This window comes from Pungitius pungitius, chromosome 19 (assembly GCF_949316345.1).
Source record: "Pungitius pungitius chromosome 19, fPunPun2.1, whole genome shotgun sequence".
Lineage (NCBI taxonomy): Eukaryota > Metazoa > Chordata > Actinopteri > Perciformes > Gasterosteidae > Pungitius > Pungitius pungitius.
This window is the reverse complement of record NC_084918.1, coordinates 16,643,363-16,660,553: the sequence shown is the minus strand read 5'-3', so window position 1 is coordinate 16,660,553 and position 17,191 is coordinate 16,643,363. Positions and strand designations below refer to the sequence as shown.

Genomic DNA, 17,191 nt, shown 5'->3' with positions numbered 1-17,191 from the left:
TTATAAATAGCGTCCTTATCGAACATTATATCTGATGTCTTTATAGATGTCACAGTGGACCTGATGATTGGCCAGGCGCGCTCAGCCTTCCGACACTCTTTTCTCTGTTCTGGCCAGCGGGGCATTTCCCCAAGGAGATCTCTGCCTACCTGAGACAACTTTTACTTTAGTGGGTGAAATCAGTAATATTCTACTATAGAATTGAAGATGTGTACAAGCTCATTGACAGAAATGCAGGAGAGAGCTGGTGTGGAGGAAAACCTCTGTACGACTATTTCACTGGTGCTTTCAGTGATGTAACCCTTTTTCACAACCTTGGTCTGAACATTAGCGTGTAAGGAGATTTCGCTCTTAAAGAAAACAACCGTTTGTGACTAGACCTCGATGAGGTCAAAAGTACCACCTGCTATGGGTAGATCCTGTCACATGCTGTCAGGTTATACACAACAGTTCACTAAACTCGTCATAGAAGGTTGCACAGTATTTTGGTGGTCTGTAAATGTTCAGTTTGTGTGGATGTGAGAGCCACATATTCAAATGAAGTGAAATGACCAAAGGCCCTCTGCTTGCATTTGGGAGAATAATTTCAATCAAATTGTTAGTCACAGCTCCAGCCTTTCCACAATCTATGATTCTGACCCCTCTTCAATTAAGTAACTTGTAACTTGACCTGTCTTTCAGTGCATGATGAAATCTCTCTTCCCTGTGGTCAGAAGTGCAACAATCACTCAACCATAGAGGGCAGTAAACGGCCTACTAACATCTCAACCAGTTCCACTAGTATCATCCCCCCTCCACTATGTCAATAGAAGCGTTCTTTTATGTTCGGTCTGGTAATAGACAAATTTGGATTGTATTCCCCTGGCTTTGTTGGTTACAAATCTCTGATTATGTGAATAAAAACATTGATTATTCTCAGGTATCTGTTTAACCAAATATAGCTGTCAATGATGCATTACATTATCAACACAGCCTATATTGCAGAAAATTCGGAAGCCCAATCTATACATATCTCTGTATATCTATATTTGCTCTGTAACATGCTGTGGATTTGACAACCAAAGTGTGTGTGTCTTGTGTTTGGGAGATGAAGGCATTTTTCATCTCCTCTGGATAGATAAGCTACTGCACCGTTAGTGAGCCGTCCATGCTGCAGAACCCCCCTGCAGGACCCCCACTGATGTCAGCGAGGAGAGAGAGAGGGAGAGGCTGAGAGAGGAGGAGGAGGAGAGGAGTGCTGCTGCTGCTCTACTCTTAATGTAAGAAGAAAGCAGCAAGTTGAGCGCTGGAGCCAACCTCTGCGAATAGAGCCGCAGATAGAACCGAGGAGGCTTCCTCCTCCTCCTCCTCGTCTGCTACCTGCTCCGCTGTCTCGCCCCTTACTACCTCGTACTTCCTTGCTCCCTGTATCCTTTACCCCCTTGTTGTGGTGCATCCATATTGGGATGCGGACTCAGCAGGGCTCAGAGGGGGGCGTGCCCCTGCCTGGGGGAAGCTGTGGCAGCAGCGGCAGCTCGGGGCTGTCGCCTGGCTCCGACTTGGACCGAGGGAGCCCAACAGGCGTCATTGTGGACAGCATGGTGGACAGATGTCTCGGTATGGCTGGAGGAGGCGGAGGTAGCTTGGGTGGAACGCTGAGGGGGGTCCTTTCTCGCTATTGGAGCTTAGAGAGTCTGCATTCAACCACAGGTAAGTTCCTTCCACACACAATGCACTTCTGAGCAGATCCCCGATTGCTGAGGCCTATGTTATTATAAGTCTCCTTTTCATACACATGCTGAGCTGTCTCTGATACACGTTACCACATGTGCAAGGACCGACACATTAGAGTGTGTTTGTGCGTTGTACACAATGGGATTGTATGTACTGTGTGTGTCAATGGGCTGACAGGATCTGCACTGTGTTGATGCTTGGGGGAGAAACACAGAAAGGGACAACAGCGTTGCCTTTTACAGCCCATCTTTTACATGCTACATACATGCTCACATATGTGCTCGCTGTGTTTGTTGCATGACAAATCAGAAGTCAGGACTTGGGTATCATTTTAAGTTTTTCAAAGTCATTACTAACATAAAATGCATATGATTTTAGTCCGGTCATAGGAGATTGACAGGAACCAGGAGCTTGTGTTCACCAGTCCACCATGTCAAAGGCTACTTTGCTCATTATGGTATTCTAACTAAAAGATTGTTTAAGCAAATTATTACATCACTACATAACATTTAGCAGACACTAAAAAAGTGCATTCGATCAAGAATTACAGACCAAGAATAACAACTCACTTTCTGTTAGGTGGTGCACTTTATATTTATTTTTAGTTTTTATTTAATCTTTATGTCTAAACTTACTAACCCATAGCTTTAGCTTTAGCGTACTAACCCATAGCATGCATTTTATTATATCGTTATCTTATTCCTGCACTACGTTGTCTGTTGTCATTGTCGTACTGTCGTCAAGCACCAACCTGCCAAGTCAAATGCAATAAACAGTTCCTGATTCCTGAAAAAAGTACTGTTTCTTCAAGTTTACCAAACTACAAAGTGCTTGAAGGAAGTGCTACCCAGTCCAGGAACAGTCGGTAGAGGTGTGTTTGGACTTGTTTCAGCCTTTTGCTGTCATGATGTCATTGGTGAGCGAGTACCATTCAAGGGCCGAGGCCATGTTTAAAAAATATCCCTGGTCACCATGAAGCTCCGTCTAAAACGTTTTGTTGTGGGGGTTTTTAAACTAGAAACATGACAAAATGACAATGACAATATATAATATAAATGTTCAAATCTAAAATTGTTTTATCTAGATGAACTCTGACCATCAAGTCAAAGTTCAATCCTTCAAACCTGACAACATGGCAGGGAAGCGAAAGAAAACCTACTAGTTCCACAGTGATTGGGATTTTACTACAGTTAGAGATAAATGTGCATCTCATTTGAAGGAGCAACTGTTACGACGGCAAAGCGGCACAATGTGGAAATGAGCTTCAGCTTTTTCTGACGGTCTTAAAAGAAGCAATGATGCTTGACCTTGAGATGCAAGTCAAAGGTAAATCTGTTGCATGAAGTGCTGTCAGTGCATTTACAGCTAAGATTCTCTGTGCATTTACAGAGAAAAAAGTGGAGCACTCAGTGTTGAATGACTACGCTCCTGCATCTGGGGCTTTTGACAAAGCTGTAGAAAAGTTCTCTCAAGCCATAAAGCGACTAAGGCAGGAGTTTGAGGACAGCAAAGTTGCTACAGATTTGATTATTAGTAATTATGTATGTATAAAAGAGATGTGATACCTCTGACTTTCAAATGTTGAAATAGATTAAGAGAAATAAATGTTTAAAAGAGAAGGACAGAGTCAGAGAGCCAAAGAAGAAAGGAAGAGCAGCTGGTCTGCAGATTCTGTCTGGATGTTAAAGTCACCCAGAAGGAGAATCACAGGGACATTTTCCTTTGTTTGATATATTCTTTTGCATTCATTTTTTGCACTGAGTAATTCCAAAATACAAGAAATGTATCCACACCATCCACTGATCCAGATACAATAGTAATGCTAATCTACTCGGTCCTCTCTATTTGGCCACAGGTTCTCATCCACATCACCTCTTATGTCATCTAGGTCAGGGGTTCTAAACCTTTTTCACCTCGGGCCCAACGTTTTAAGTACAAAATGGCCTGGGGCTCGTTCATATATTAAAACTGTCTTGGATTAATTAATCAATCTAGGTTGAATTTGTATTCAATGACTAAATAAAATAATAAAATAAAAGTTTTAACAAGCAAAAACCTGATACAGTGATCATGACAAGGACATTTATTTATTATCTGTATGTAAACCTGCACAAACAATCCTCCCTAACATTTCATGGAACAGATAAAGTTAATATAATAATTTGTAAAGGCCTGCGCCAGGCATAACACAAAGATATCTATTATTTTACTACAAAATAGAAATGTATTTAATTAATAATATAGAATTGAAAGTGTTTTGCAGCCCCCTAGGTGGCGCTCGCGGCCATATGGTTAAGAATCACTGATCTAGGCCAATACACCTAGGAAAGAACCTTCTGCCCTGCCTGATCGATCCCTGGCCATCTTCGGCTGTTGTGTCCAGGCATCGAGCATTCATTGCGTCCAGGAGGGACATTTGATCATGTGGATGGTGGTCATGAACCTTCCACCTCCATGAGGAAAAGAATTCCTCTATGGGGTTGAGGAATGGCGAGTAAAGTGGGAGGAAAAGTGACACCATTCTGGGATGGACTGCAGACCACTTGGTGGTAAAACGCCACATTGTCTCATACAGTGATAAATGTTGGCTGATTTATTCTCTCTGCATCCCTTTCCTCACCCAGAACAAGCCTTCCATAGAGATCATGCAGGAATGCAAGGAGACGTTCAGTGTTGTATGGCCCAATTAGTGGTTTGTGTGAAAGCAGTCCATCAGTGGCTGTTGTGATGTTGGCACCCCTCTGGCCCGGGACATCCTCTGTGGCTCTCTTCCCAATCACATTCCTTCCTCGTCACCGTGTTTTGGCCAAGTTGAAACCGGCCTCATCCACAAAGATTAAAATGTCGGGTGATTGCCTGCCTTCAATCTCCATGACTCTCTAAAATAAATCCACAAGGCAACATACGCTGTTACAGTAGTAAACCTGACCTAAAAAGTTGTCTTTTTGTGCGTGGTTCTGTATTCTATTGTGATCTTACCTGGACATATTGGCTCCTGAGTTGCTTGACATGTTCAGAGTTCCTCTCAAAAGGCACAGTGTACAACTGTTTCATCCTTTTCCATCCTCTATAAATAGTTGTTATGTTTACACGTTGTCTGCCATGACTTGAATCTCAGTTTTATGCCATTGTTTCTGATAACCATATGAACGATGGCAGTTCCCTGCACATCAGTGAACATCCTACCTCTCCCACCTGTGTGAGGTAACGTTGAGTCCTAAGCACAAATGCAGAAGCAATTAGAAAACTCTAACAATAGATGCCAATATATGATAGATGACCAGTCCGTCTCATTGAGAGACCATGATTTACTACATGATCAATTACACTAGCTCTTGATCTTCCTCTTATTCTTCTTCCACCACACGCGTAATCTTCACCCCCCCAGCCACTCTTCTTCCTCTTTCAGCCAGGGTTTTGTATTGCGATGTAAACATGGACCCATCCACTATCTCTGGCTGGGTCCATGTTTACATCACAATACAAAACTATTCAGCAGTTGTCTCTTTTGTAATGAAATTGAATGAGTCACACCTGTGTAGATGTTCATCTACAATGAGAATCAGCTGTGGTTGGTCCAATTGTCCAATTGTTTTTATCGCATTTCATTTCAAGATTTAAAATATATTTCATTAAATATTACTGTACAATTGTAGCAAATTGCTGTCTTATTCAGTGTTGTATTGTGTTATTGTTTTGAACATAGGTGTAACAGTTTTGAAAACACTATCTAAGCATGTGTAAGTTGGCCTGAAGGTACACAGAGATTTGTCCGTTGTGTCTGAGTGAGAAAAGAAAGGATGTAATTTGAAAGATATAGTCATGGAATGCATTTTGTGCCAAATGAATGAGAATTGATCCTCAGATCAGCCCACATATACTTCTGTTGTGCTCACTGTGTGAAGAGGTTTGAAAAAGTGATTCAAGTATTGAGAAATGTGTCCTAATGACTGTAAAAAACTGTAAATCTTGCCTCTGGTATGGCCTGTAAATCAAAGCATGGCCAACTGGCCACTTTGCCTTTAACACACAAAAACTGCCAAATATCCTCTTCTCTGAAGCAAGAAAGAGTGGGGGAGGAGGGTGGATGTCTGAAAGCATCCATCACAAAAATAGGAGGCACAGGGCTCTCTGGGAAATAGGTCGCTGTGTAACAGCCATTCAGCCCGAGGCATGCCTGTGTTCTACCTCTGCTTAGTTAGAGATGGGGGCAGGGTGAAATGAGAACAGTACAACTGCAATGACTTCTGTCATTGTGAACTACTTGTCATCTAGTACAGTGGTTCTCAAACTTCTTTCAGTGCTCCCTTTCAGGATATAGGCACATTGTAAGATCGCCCAACCTTCCCCAAACCACCCCTGAACCAAAAAAATAGGGTCAATATGAAAATAGAAGCTAGGAACAGTGTAAAAACATATATATATATATATATATATATTTTTTTTTTGCTGTCTTTCTACCTTTCTATCTACATCTCTCACTGCCTTTACGCTACGAGGGGCGTGGTTTGAACACGATGCATGGCAAGTCTTCATTATAATTGTAATGATGGCCAATGGCTGCACAGCCCTTTCACTATCTCATGTGATTTACTCCCAAATAATAACTAAATAATACCAAAGAGCCCATCAAAGATTTAATTTACATATTCAACATTTATTCTATTTGGATTCAGTACATTTTTCCGAACCTTAACCAAATCATATTTTCAGGGATATATAGCTTGTGCTCACAATGAACAATTAATTTTACAGAAGGCTGACAAGATTTTTATGATCATATCATAAATATCTTCAGTTTATCGCCCCCACCAAAAATGTATCACTCATATAGGCTATTTTCACAGACTGAACAATGTAAAAGATATATACTACTTTAATAGTCAATGTCATTGTCATGCATATGACCGAAATGGTTGAAATAGTGTGAGTGGTAAGCCATGCCTCAGGTAGGACAACTGCAGGAGCAACCATCATCAGATATAACCACGATGCACAGAAATCTGTGTCCTAGGAAGTCCCCTGGAGTCTAGACATGTAGCAGCTTATCAAAGGGCTGGTCCAGGCTAACCTGAGCCAGCCCTAACTATAAGAGATATCAAAGAGGATAGTCTTAAGCCTGGTCTAAAATGAGGTGACTCGGTCTGCCGAAGCTGGTTCAGCATGATAATTGGAGATTCTGGCTCTCATCCTACTAATCAAGCTCAGAAGTAACCAACACATTTTTCTGCATCACTTTGAGAAAGAAAGCACCTGATTTACGTAGGTAAAAAATGTAGTTTATTTAATCTGACACTGCACATTCTGGTTAAAGATGACTCCCAAGATCTTTTACGGTGCTGCTGGTTACCAGAGTAATGCCATCCAAAGAAACTACATCACTAGATTACTGTCTTTAAAGGCGCTCTGGGCCTATTCAGATAACCTCTGTTTTGTCTGAGTTCAACATCAGGAAGTTGCAGGTCCTCTGGGTTTTTGATGTCCTGTGCTTCCTATCCTGTTTTTGGACCTTTGCCCTGACAATGACATACCCATGATAAAAAATGACTTTTTCTATCTGGACAGTTCTTTCTGTCAGGATAAAGGGGAACCCTGTGATTGGTCTGATGTCTAAAAATCAGTTTATATGTTATTGGTGAAGAAATAAAACAATATAACACACAAAAAAACCCTTTGAATTGTCAGAAAAAACAGCCCTAAAAAACATGGAGATACCAGACTGAACCTATCTACTTGATGGTGGATTTTGGTTCTTGCTCAGTTCCCGGTGCATAGGTGTCGTTCGGAAGCAACACGTTTTAAGACCTTTTTGAAGTCTAACAAGTTGGCTGGCGTGATCGATGGAATCAACTTGAGCATCGTCTGCACAATGAATGAAAGTGTCTTTGTTTTATGCAGAATGTAGCTTATGATGATGAAAATAACTATTTTGCTATTTCTTTCATTCTTCATTCTTTCAGTCTTTTTAATGACTGTTGATAAATGTTGTGGGGAAGTAACTCAAATCTTTTCATATCAATTCATCATTGAACATTTTTGTAATGTAGAAATTAATTCATGATTTCCCAATATCCTTAATATGCTTTATTTCCATGTTTGTTTTGTAATGTGTTCAATCAATGCAGAGCAGTCAGAGAATAACAGCTGTAGTGTTCACTTAGAATCCTCTCTCTAAACCCTGACCATTTCAATAATAATGCTATGCATCGTAATAATGCAGGAAAAAGTGTGCAGCAGCAGGAGACGATGTACAGTCTGGCTTTCATAGCCTGTAGGCAGAGAGCTAGAGGAGTAAGGCTCAGCCTTATACTTCCTTGGATAACACTTTATAACCCCTCCTGTCCTCCCTCTTTCATTCCCACATCTTCTTTCACGGTCATTCCCCCCGCTTCACTTGTCCTCATCAGTTGTGAGTCCTCCCTCCTCTGTGTGTAGCACAGTGAGGAGGGGCTGTAAATTTGCTAGCGCTTTCTTTCTTGGGATGCGTACCTTCAAGAGAAGGTCATTTGTAGTCACATGTGTAAGAATCTGCAAATGTTTATTAGTTAGTATATAAAGAAATTAGGGTTAGTAGAATAAGGTAAGTGTGTACCTATGACCCAGTGTCTGTCTGTTTGGTATGCTGATGTGTATCAGGCTTCAGTGTTAGGAGATATTGTCATTGACTGTATTTATTTACACTAATTAAAATACTAGTTTTAATTCTAATGCATGGGGACAGTCTCAAACCGAGTTGAATGATTTGGGGTCCTCTAGGTAGGAGTCAGCCAAAGGGTCACCCTGAAGCTTCCGACCATTATTCTTCTGCACTACAACTTTCTCCCACTTTAACCATTTAAGTAGCAATACATAGCATGACTGGAAACAGCATACAACTGGTTGTGTTTGAATTGTGTATTTATAAGAATCAGACAAATAGATCTTTACCTTTCACCAGGGAAGGTTCAGAAGATGATAAGAACATTCAGAAGTATGTCATTCAGTTATCTTCATACAGGAAAGTGTGATTTCATACAGGCTGTTGATAGGTAGGGTTACTCCTTTGGCCTACCTGCGTGGCAAAATAATACTACCAGAGGATTATCGGACGTCCAGAGGGGTATTGCATGAAACCCGGATAAAGGATTATGGCACTTTTTTGCAAGCTTCATGTTTTTATACGCCGTGGGAGATGCCGAAACTGTAAATAAAGGCACTATTTGCCGTACCGTCCGAAGTGTGTGCTTGTCCCTGAAGTCCTTGGCACACATCTTCATTACCTTCCCTGGAAACAGAAGAATGTGTTACATCAAAGAGGATTTCCACAGTCCGTACACATGCAACATCCTCTGTTAAGGCACTTACCAGCCTGCAAAATGCTTTTATATTTTATCTTGACTTGTTGCCAGGATCTTTGCCGCGATTGTCTACTTTTTCTCTTTGTTTAGTTACAGCTGCCGTATTCCCTTTTTTGCGTATGATATGCTTCACTTCCTCATACATTTCATTATAAGTTGCTGCTCAGCGGGTGAGAAATATGCTGCGCGCGGCGTATTCTTAATTTCTGCATCAGCAAATCTGTGATCGATATCGTGGTCTACTTAAGAAAGCCGTGGACGTGCACTTATCCGAGTTATGTGCTCCTGGATCGACTTAGCGCCGACTCGGCAAACGTGCAAACTATTAAGCCGCGATGACCAAGTCACACTAAGTCAAGCGGAGCTTTATCACTAAGCCCGGATTTCTTATTCTACTTTTGTGCAATACCCCCCAGGCGTTTATCTCTTCAGCCAGGTAGAGAGCGAAAGGGGCGGAAACATTGCCCTTATATGGAAGTGGTGCTATCGATATCATGTGACTCCATGCCAGTTAATCTTGGAACACACCAAGCCGACGAACTAGTGGCGACGTGAGCAGACTGCAGAATCAGCTCACGTCGGAAGCGTCTGGGTCCAAAGTTGCCCGGTCACACCAAGCCGATTCTCAACACCCGACAGCCAAGAAGCACGTCCGTTCTGCGCCTGCGTAAGAGGAAATACCTCCGTTTTTTCTTCTCTTCTAGCGCCCTGGTTCGCTGGCTGAGCAGCCAATTAGAATGATCAGAAGTCCCGACTGACCAACCATCCCCGATTGAACATGTCGAATCGGCCGTTACAAAGCCGGCGAGGACCAAATTCGGCCGACGGTGCGGAACACACTGAGGGGATTTAGTCTGGGATTTAGTCGACCATCGGCTTGGTGTGTTCCAGGCTTTACAGTTACATGCATCCATACACTCTTAACACTCCCACTTATGAATGACATGTATACTGTGCAACACTTACATGACCAAATAAACGAAACAGAACAAAAACATGCCATAGTCAAATGTCAACATTTTACACACCAAACATGATTTCCCCAAATTTCCTTAACTTAAGTTTGGAGGCAAGCTTTGTCATAATGTCTGCGAGCGACCATGTCGTCTGTGGGACAGTAAACATATTGTCTTCCCTTATGGTAGACTTGATGTGATATTTTATGTCCACATGCTTAAACCGTTGTCTACACACAGGGTTCCTAACAAGCGCAATTGTCCCCTGGTTATCCTCGTAGATAACCGTTTTATCATACACATAGGAATCCATCCCTCCCAGTAGTTGCTCCAAATGAATACACTCCTATATTGTCAGAGCTAGAGCCATGTACTACTGTGGGTTGCTTCTTTACCTATCTTTAACTATCTTTACCCATACTCACACAATACCCGGTGGTACTGCGTCTGTCACTAACGTCCGCAGCCCAGTCTGCGTCGCTATATGCTCGTATGCCTAGGCTTTCTTGGTTTTTTGTGAGACAGAGTTGTTTGTCTGCAGTACCCCTGAGGTACCTCAAAACATGTTTCACCGTGACCCAATGTTCATCTGTAGGGTCAGCAAAATGTTGTGATAACTTGTTCACTACGAAACATATGTCTGGACATGTACAGGTTGTCAGGTAAATGAGGCTGCCGACAGCCTCCCTGTACTCAGAGATTTTGGGCGCATCTTCAGACTATTCTAACTTTATTTCACATGGGGTTTCTCTAACCCTACACTCCTGCATGTCGAAACGTTCCAGTATCATTTCAACAAACCTCCTTTGCGGCACTTTTACCCAGCCGTCAGACTGGCTGAGGTCCATGCCCAGAAAATACTACTTCAACCTACCAAGGTCCTTCATCTTAAATCTGGTAGAAAGCATTTTTCACCCTCTCCAAACTATGGGTGTTGCTGGCTGCAATGATCAGATCATCCACCCAGATAACCACTATTACCTTCCCTGTCTCTGTAGACTCATTTGTGTAAACACAGTGGTCTGTCCGGTTCTGAATAAAGTTGTCATCTACTACGCACGTGTGGAGCATCTCATTCCAATTTCGCCCCGACTGCTTCAGGCCGTAGATTGACTACTCTAGTTTACACACCAGCTCATCTCCCTCCTTTTCGTAACCTTCAGGTTGTTCCATGTAAAAGGCCCGATCAATGGGGGCGTGTAGGTAAGCTGTTTTCACATCCATTTGATGCAAAATCAAATCGTCTTGGGCTGCCTTCTGCATCACTACACGTATACTTGTCAGATTTGATGTTGGTAAGAACGTCTTGCCATAATCTATCCCTGCCCTCTGGCTGTATCCTTTTGCTATAAACCTAGCTTTGTACTGGTCGTTTCCGTCAATGTCTCCCTTGATCAAATATACCCATTTTCCTCCGACTGTCTTCCTGCCCTCTGGTAGCTTATTCAGGGTAAAGGTCTGGTTGTCCTCTTGGGACCTCATCTCCTCGTCCATTGCTTTCTTCCACTTCTGACTCAGTTGATGTCATGGCCTCTTTAAAGGTCAGAGGTACACCACAAACTGCTCGATAGCAATAATCTACACTAGTGAGTGTACTGTCGTCATCAGCACCTTCCAGCGAACAATCTCTTAGATACCCAGGGCTTTACGCTCTCTGGTAGGGTATCTCCCACTGTCATGTGGTGTCACCCTAGGGTGCTTCTCGCGGTCGTCCTCTGATGCGGATTGTGGACCGTCAGTCAATACATCGGTGTTTGGTACACTAGGCTGTGAAGTCTCTACTTCCTTATCCCGATCTCCTTTGGGATCCAGTCCTAGCTCCTGTGTCTGAGTCTGTTGTCTCATTTTCACAGGTTGTCTTGGTGAAAAACTTTACCAGCCTGTGCTTCTGCACTTTACCGGGGTAGTAAACTAGGTAGGCGGGACTGCCCTTGTCGTGCCCTACAAAGAATCCTCTCTCACACCTAGAATCTAGTTTGCCTCTGTCTTGCTGGTAGGCATAACACTCTGACCCGAATTTATGCATATTGGCTAAATTGCACTTTTACCTGTGAGTGCTGTGTATGGGGTAGTGGCTGTGTGCTTAAAACACCGGTTCCTGGTATAGGCTGCTTCCTGGATGGCATAGTGCCAAAAACTCTTAGGTAAGCCACTGTCAATGAGCTTACATCTGGCCATCTTGAAAAGGGTTCGTCCTTCCCATTCAGCTGTCCCGTTCTGGTGCGGGGAGTAAGGACAGGAAGTCTCGTGCCTGATTTTGTTCTTTCTCAGTAGTGACTAAAACTCTCGGTTAGTGAATTCGGTCCCGTTATCTGATCTAATTCACTTCACAGTACCGTAAGGCGCTACATCTGCCAGGTATTTCTCTGTAGCCTGAACTGCATCGCTTTTTTGCTTTCAGAAAGTAAAGAAGCACTGCCCCCGTACACACGTCTGTGAAAGACTGCATGTATTTAAAACCATCTATGGACTCATTGTTAATTGGGCCGGTTAGGTCTGTGTTCACCAGCTGAAGCTGTGTCTTTACTCTGTCAGTCGGATCTCCATTTGTCTTCTGCGTTAACCCTCTATGCATACTGCACATTCTTTATCAGGCCTGCGCTTTGGACCTTTAATGTGCATGCCATCTGTCATGTCCTGCAGTTTCAAGATATCGTCAAAATTACAATGACCCATTACCTCATGCCATGTCTGAATATCATAGCTGACATGACACACATCATCTAGATCACACTCTGTTTGCAGGTAGTACATTCTCTTACATACATCGATTTCAAACCTTGTGCCATCCGGTGACTCTATAACGTCTTTTCCTTCGTCGAAAAACACTTTGGCACCGTGAGCGGTAGCAGACTTCACTGAGAAGAGTTCTTGAGGGTACGAGGGAATGTAGAGAGCGTTCTTTAAAGTCACCGTACACCGGCATCCCTCACTGGTTATGAGACATACCCAGGGGTGAAAGTAGTTTTTATTTCTTGGTGGTACTATGATACAGGTTTAATGCGCGCGTGCGAAAATTTCACTTCCTAATTATTTATTATTTATTTGTTTGTTCATTTACTGTATTATAGTCTACTTATCAAGCATTCACTAGGACTTCTTATCACTGAAGTATCACTCTTTAACCGACCTGTATCTGTATAAAAAACAAATTAGTGGTAAGTGATAAATTATCACGTAATCTGCCACCCCACGGTCTCCCTGGTGGAGGTTCAGGAGCCCGCCGGCGGAATCTGGGCCCAGAGAGAAGAACAATCTGGCAATGACAGGCTGGGAGTGCAGTGCTTAAGTAGCGGGGCTGATTGTAAATGCGGAGCAGGTGTGGAAGGCGGGAGAGTGACAGATTGTAGATGCGGGGCAGGTGTGGAAGGAAGAGCTGGCAGGTGAGTGTGACATATGGAATACGTTATTGTAAGCCACAAGACCACAAGACTTTATATAAGGTAAGGTATAATCACTTGTCAGCCTTATCCTCCAGTAGTTTTAATGCAGGTATCAACCACAGCCGAGAGAGAGAGAGATGTATATCAACTAATAGTTTGTGGGTGTTTCCAAGGTTCAGACCAATAAACAGAAACATGTATTTTTATTGTTTTCAATTCCTCACTTCTCCACTGCTATTATTTCTCTCCTCTGCTTGAAGTTTTTTAACTTACGTTTTTTAAGTTCATCCACCTGATGGGGTAGAAAATACTAACACACATGCTTCTCCACTGCTTGAATTTGCCATTCTGTTTTTTATCGGCACAAAGTAGGCCACCCTGCTGTCTTCAGACCACCTTTTATTGTCAGCATTTTCATGGTGGGCCTGTGAATCCAGAGATTTCTATTGTCCTCAGTGTTACGTCACATGCCGTCTAGCTGACGTTTTATCCAAAGCGACTTACAATATGTGCATTTCAACCATAAGGAAACAAACTCAGTACAACTTTCATCAAATAAGCAGTTTCAAAACATGTTATAGATAGGAGTCGGTATGAGTACAGTTCAAGGTCTACAGTGTGTTAATGTTTTAGTGGAGGTTTAGTCTGAAGATGTAAAGGCTCTTTGTGGTCCTGATGTCAACAGTCAGATGTCAGATGTCAGATGTTTAGGAGCTGGAGAGCAAAGAGTCGTGATCTAGTCGAGTGTTTTGCTCTCAGTGAGGGAGGAACAAGCAGCTTGATGTTGGGATGGAGGGTTTGACCATGTCGTGGATGGAGACTGAACCCCTCCATTCACAGCATGCTACGTGAGAACCAATGTTTAGAGAATTTAGGAAGGTTGAAGACCAGTGGAGCTGCTGCATTCCGGATGAGCTGCAGAGGCCGAATGGAGCAGGGAGACCTGCCAGGAGAGAGTTACAAGAGTGAACGAGGGGGGTTGAGCAGAAGGGGTCGTATTCTCCTGATGTTGTGGAGCGTGTATCTACAGGATTGTGTTGTCGCTCTGATGTTGGGAGTCAGGGAAAGTTGGCTGTCAAGTGTCACACCGAGGTTCTTAGCAGTCAAAGTGGGCGTTAGATTGAGCAGCGGAATATAAAATGTCAAACAGAAAGGAATCAAAATGTTATGAGTAATAATAACTAATAAAACTGTTTTAAGGAGAGGTAACATTTTACGTTGACTTTTCAAACAGTTTTTTTCTATCAAGTATTTTGGGCACTTCATTGCATTTGAAATTCATAACTTCGTTTCCAGTAATCTGGGATCTACAATGCATTTTTCTACATTAACTGAAAACAGTTCTCCATGCTCCGATGCACAGGTCAGCTTTTACTGTTCTCCTTGTGGTATGAAGGGCTAAATGCTTGTGTTGGAAAGCCGCCTGCATCTGCCTTTCACAAGCTGGCAACATGTATTTAAGGCAGACAGTGACAGTCCCAGTGATGTCAGTACTGTGTGGACGTGACTCCATTACCAAAATTGATTATGTGGCAGATCAATGCAAACTGAGAAACTGCAGCGAGTCCTGGTCATCCGTATTGATCCCCCTCTCTCGGACTCAGGACTCAAACAATGTGACCAGTGACAACAGTTAACCTATTTACTGTAACTTTTGAATTAGCAAGCTCTCTTGAGACACCAGGCCTGAGTCATTCTGTTTTTCTGAAATCATCATTATGACCAAAAATGTCCCAGAGCAACAGATCCATGTTACTATGTTACATTGAGTAACTTTATGCCCACTTCTAATTGTCTAAGCGACGTACAATAAGTGCATTTCCACATAGAGATACAAACTCAGAAGAACAAGTAACAAGAAAGTACATTTTTCATCAAATAAGCAGTTTCAAAACATGTTATAGAAAAGTGCCATTATAAGTACAATTTAAGTGCTACCATTTGTTAGTGCTACGGGTTGTTAGTGTTTTAGTCAAGGTAGAGTCTAAAAAGGTGTGTCTTGAGTTTTCGACAGATGATGTAGAGCAGGGGTGCCCATTACGTCGATCGCGATCGACTGGTCGATCGCAAAGGCATTGTGGGTAGAATGCATGGCATTGAAAAAAAAGTTGACGCCAGCCTATCAGTCCTCACAATGACATCTGACCTGACCTTTCTCTGACACACGCGTCACTGCGCATGCGCATACAACTGCGCTAAGTGCTGCAAAACTCTAGCAAGCTAGCGAGTAAGAAAGGGGATAAAAATGAGAGGAAAAGCTGGACCAAGTAAAAATCCGAAGACCTACCACTACCATACGGAGTGGGAGGAGGACTTCTTTTTCACAATGTCATTTTCGAAGTGCGTTTGCCTCATCTGTCAGTCTACAATTGCTTTACCGAAGAAGGGAAATGTGGAGCGCCACTTTCGGACTGTTCATAAAAACTATGACACCGAGTTCCCTCCGAAAAGCGAGCTGAGAAGGAGAATCCCAGCTGTCCGGACAGCAGTCATTTTTCACACAGCTAACTTCAAAGGCAAGGGCGGCCACTGAAGCATCGTTCCGGGTGAGTCACTTCATCGTTAAAAACAAGAAATCCTTCCAGGATGGAGAGATGGTAAAAGAAGCATTTGTTGAAGCACCCGACTCGTTGTTCAGAGACTTTAAAAATAAACCAGAAATACTAGCTTCGATCAAAGCTCTCCAGCTATCAAGAAGTAAAGTAGCACGGCGCAGTGAAGCCATGGCTGAGGATTTGACCCAGCAACTTTGGAAGGACATCGCAGATTGATGAAAAAAATGTACAGAGTTGTATTGTGCAATATAGGTTGATGCAGTAATGCAAGGTACACCAGCATATACTATATAAAAATAATTCTCAATATATTTATATATAACCCTAATGTGTTTTGCATTTTTAGTGTGCGGTAGATCATTTTGACTCGGTCATGTCATAAGTAGCTCTCAGGTTGAAAAAGTGTGTGCACCCCTGATGTAGAGGCTCTCTGCAGTCCGGAATGTAATTCTTTGAATACAAGTTACACAATGTATGTCTTATGGGCTATCCATACAACCAGAATAAACACTTCAACGGCACTGACAAATGATTAGGGTCAAAGCAAAGATATCCATGCCAAGTAGAGATCTATTTTTAAAATAAAAAGCATTAGTGTTGACAATGAAACGGTCATTGTTTTGTAGCGTTGCATCGTCATCATTCCATTGTCGCACAACTCTCTGCTTTAGCAGCCCGACAAGGGGGGAAATCCTTAGTTGTCTATCCTATCTTAAAATGTATTTGTGGAGGACATTTATATATCTAAATAGTCCAGAATGGTATGTCAATAGTATGTCAACAAAAATATATGGTATTCTCAGGAAATACTGTATAGACTTTCAAGTTTGCAGACAATGATTCTCTCGGCCTTATAATCCTGTGCTTTTTTCTGTTGCAGCACCATAAAGGTGAACAACATTAACATTTATAACACAGGTTTAGAATACTTTTCACTATCTACCTGTTATTTGCCGGTCTATTCTCATGATTAACACCAATTTTATCTGAGATCCGAGTTCCAGCTCTGCATTTAAATGGAATGATTGGTAGAAGATTATAGTTTTTTTCTGACTAACGTTGAAAAAAGTACATTTTATCGAAGGGACTTGACAGCATGGCGACGGTGAATTATGCTAGTTAGCTTGATAGCCAAAAATCACAATCTTCCAATTGATAGATAAATATGCCCTATGTTTTTCTTGATGCCATACAGGAAGAAAGCAAATGCCTAATTGGATAGACCAATCGCCAACATATTTTTGACG

General features: G+C 42.3%; 1 protein-coding gene across 2 annotated transcripts in view; it reads left to right on the top strand.

Moving 5' to 3' along the window:
• The first annotated feature begins 1,204 nt into the window (after positions 1-1,204).
• The window catches only part of arhgef4 (Rho guanine nucleotide exchange factor (GEF) 4), a 39,563-nt gene continuing 23,576 nt past the window's right edge, over positions 1,205-17,191 (top strand). The window contains exon 1 of one of the 2 annotated variants that reach the window (XM_037455758.2): positions 1,205-1,689. In XM_037455758.2, coding sequence (XP_037311655.2) covers positions 1,446-1,689 — 244 coding nt within the window. In that variant the 5' untranslated portion in view covers positions 1,205-1,445. The remainder of the gene's footprint in view (positions 1,690-17,191) is intronic. The other variant, XM_037455759.2, reaches the window with a different exon arrangement.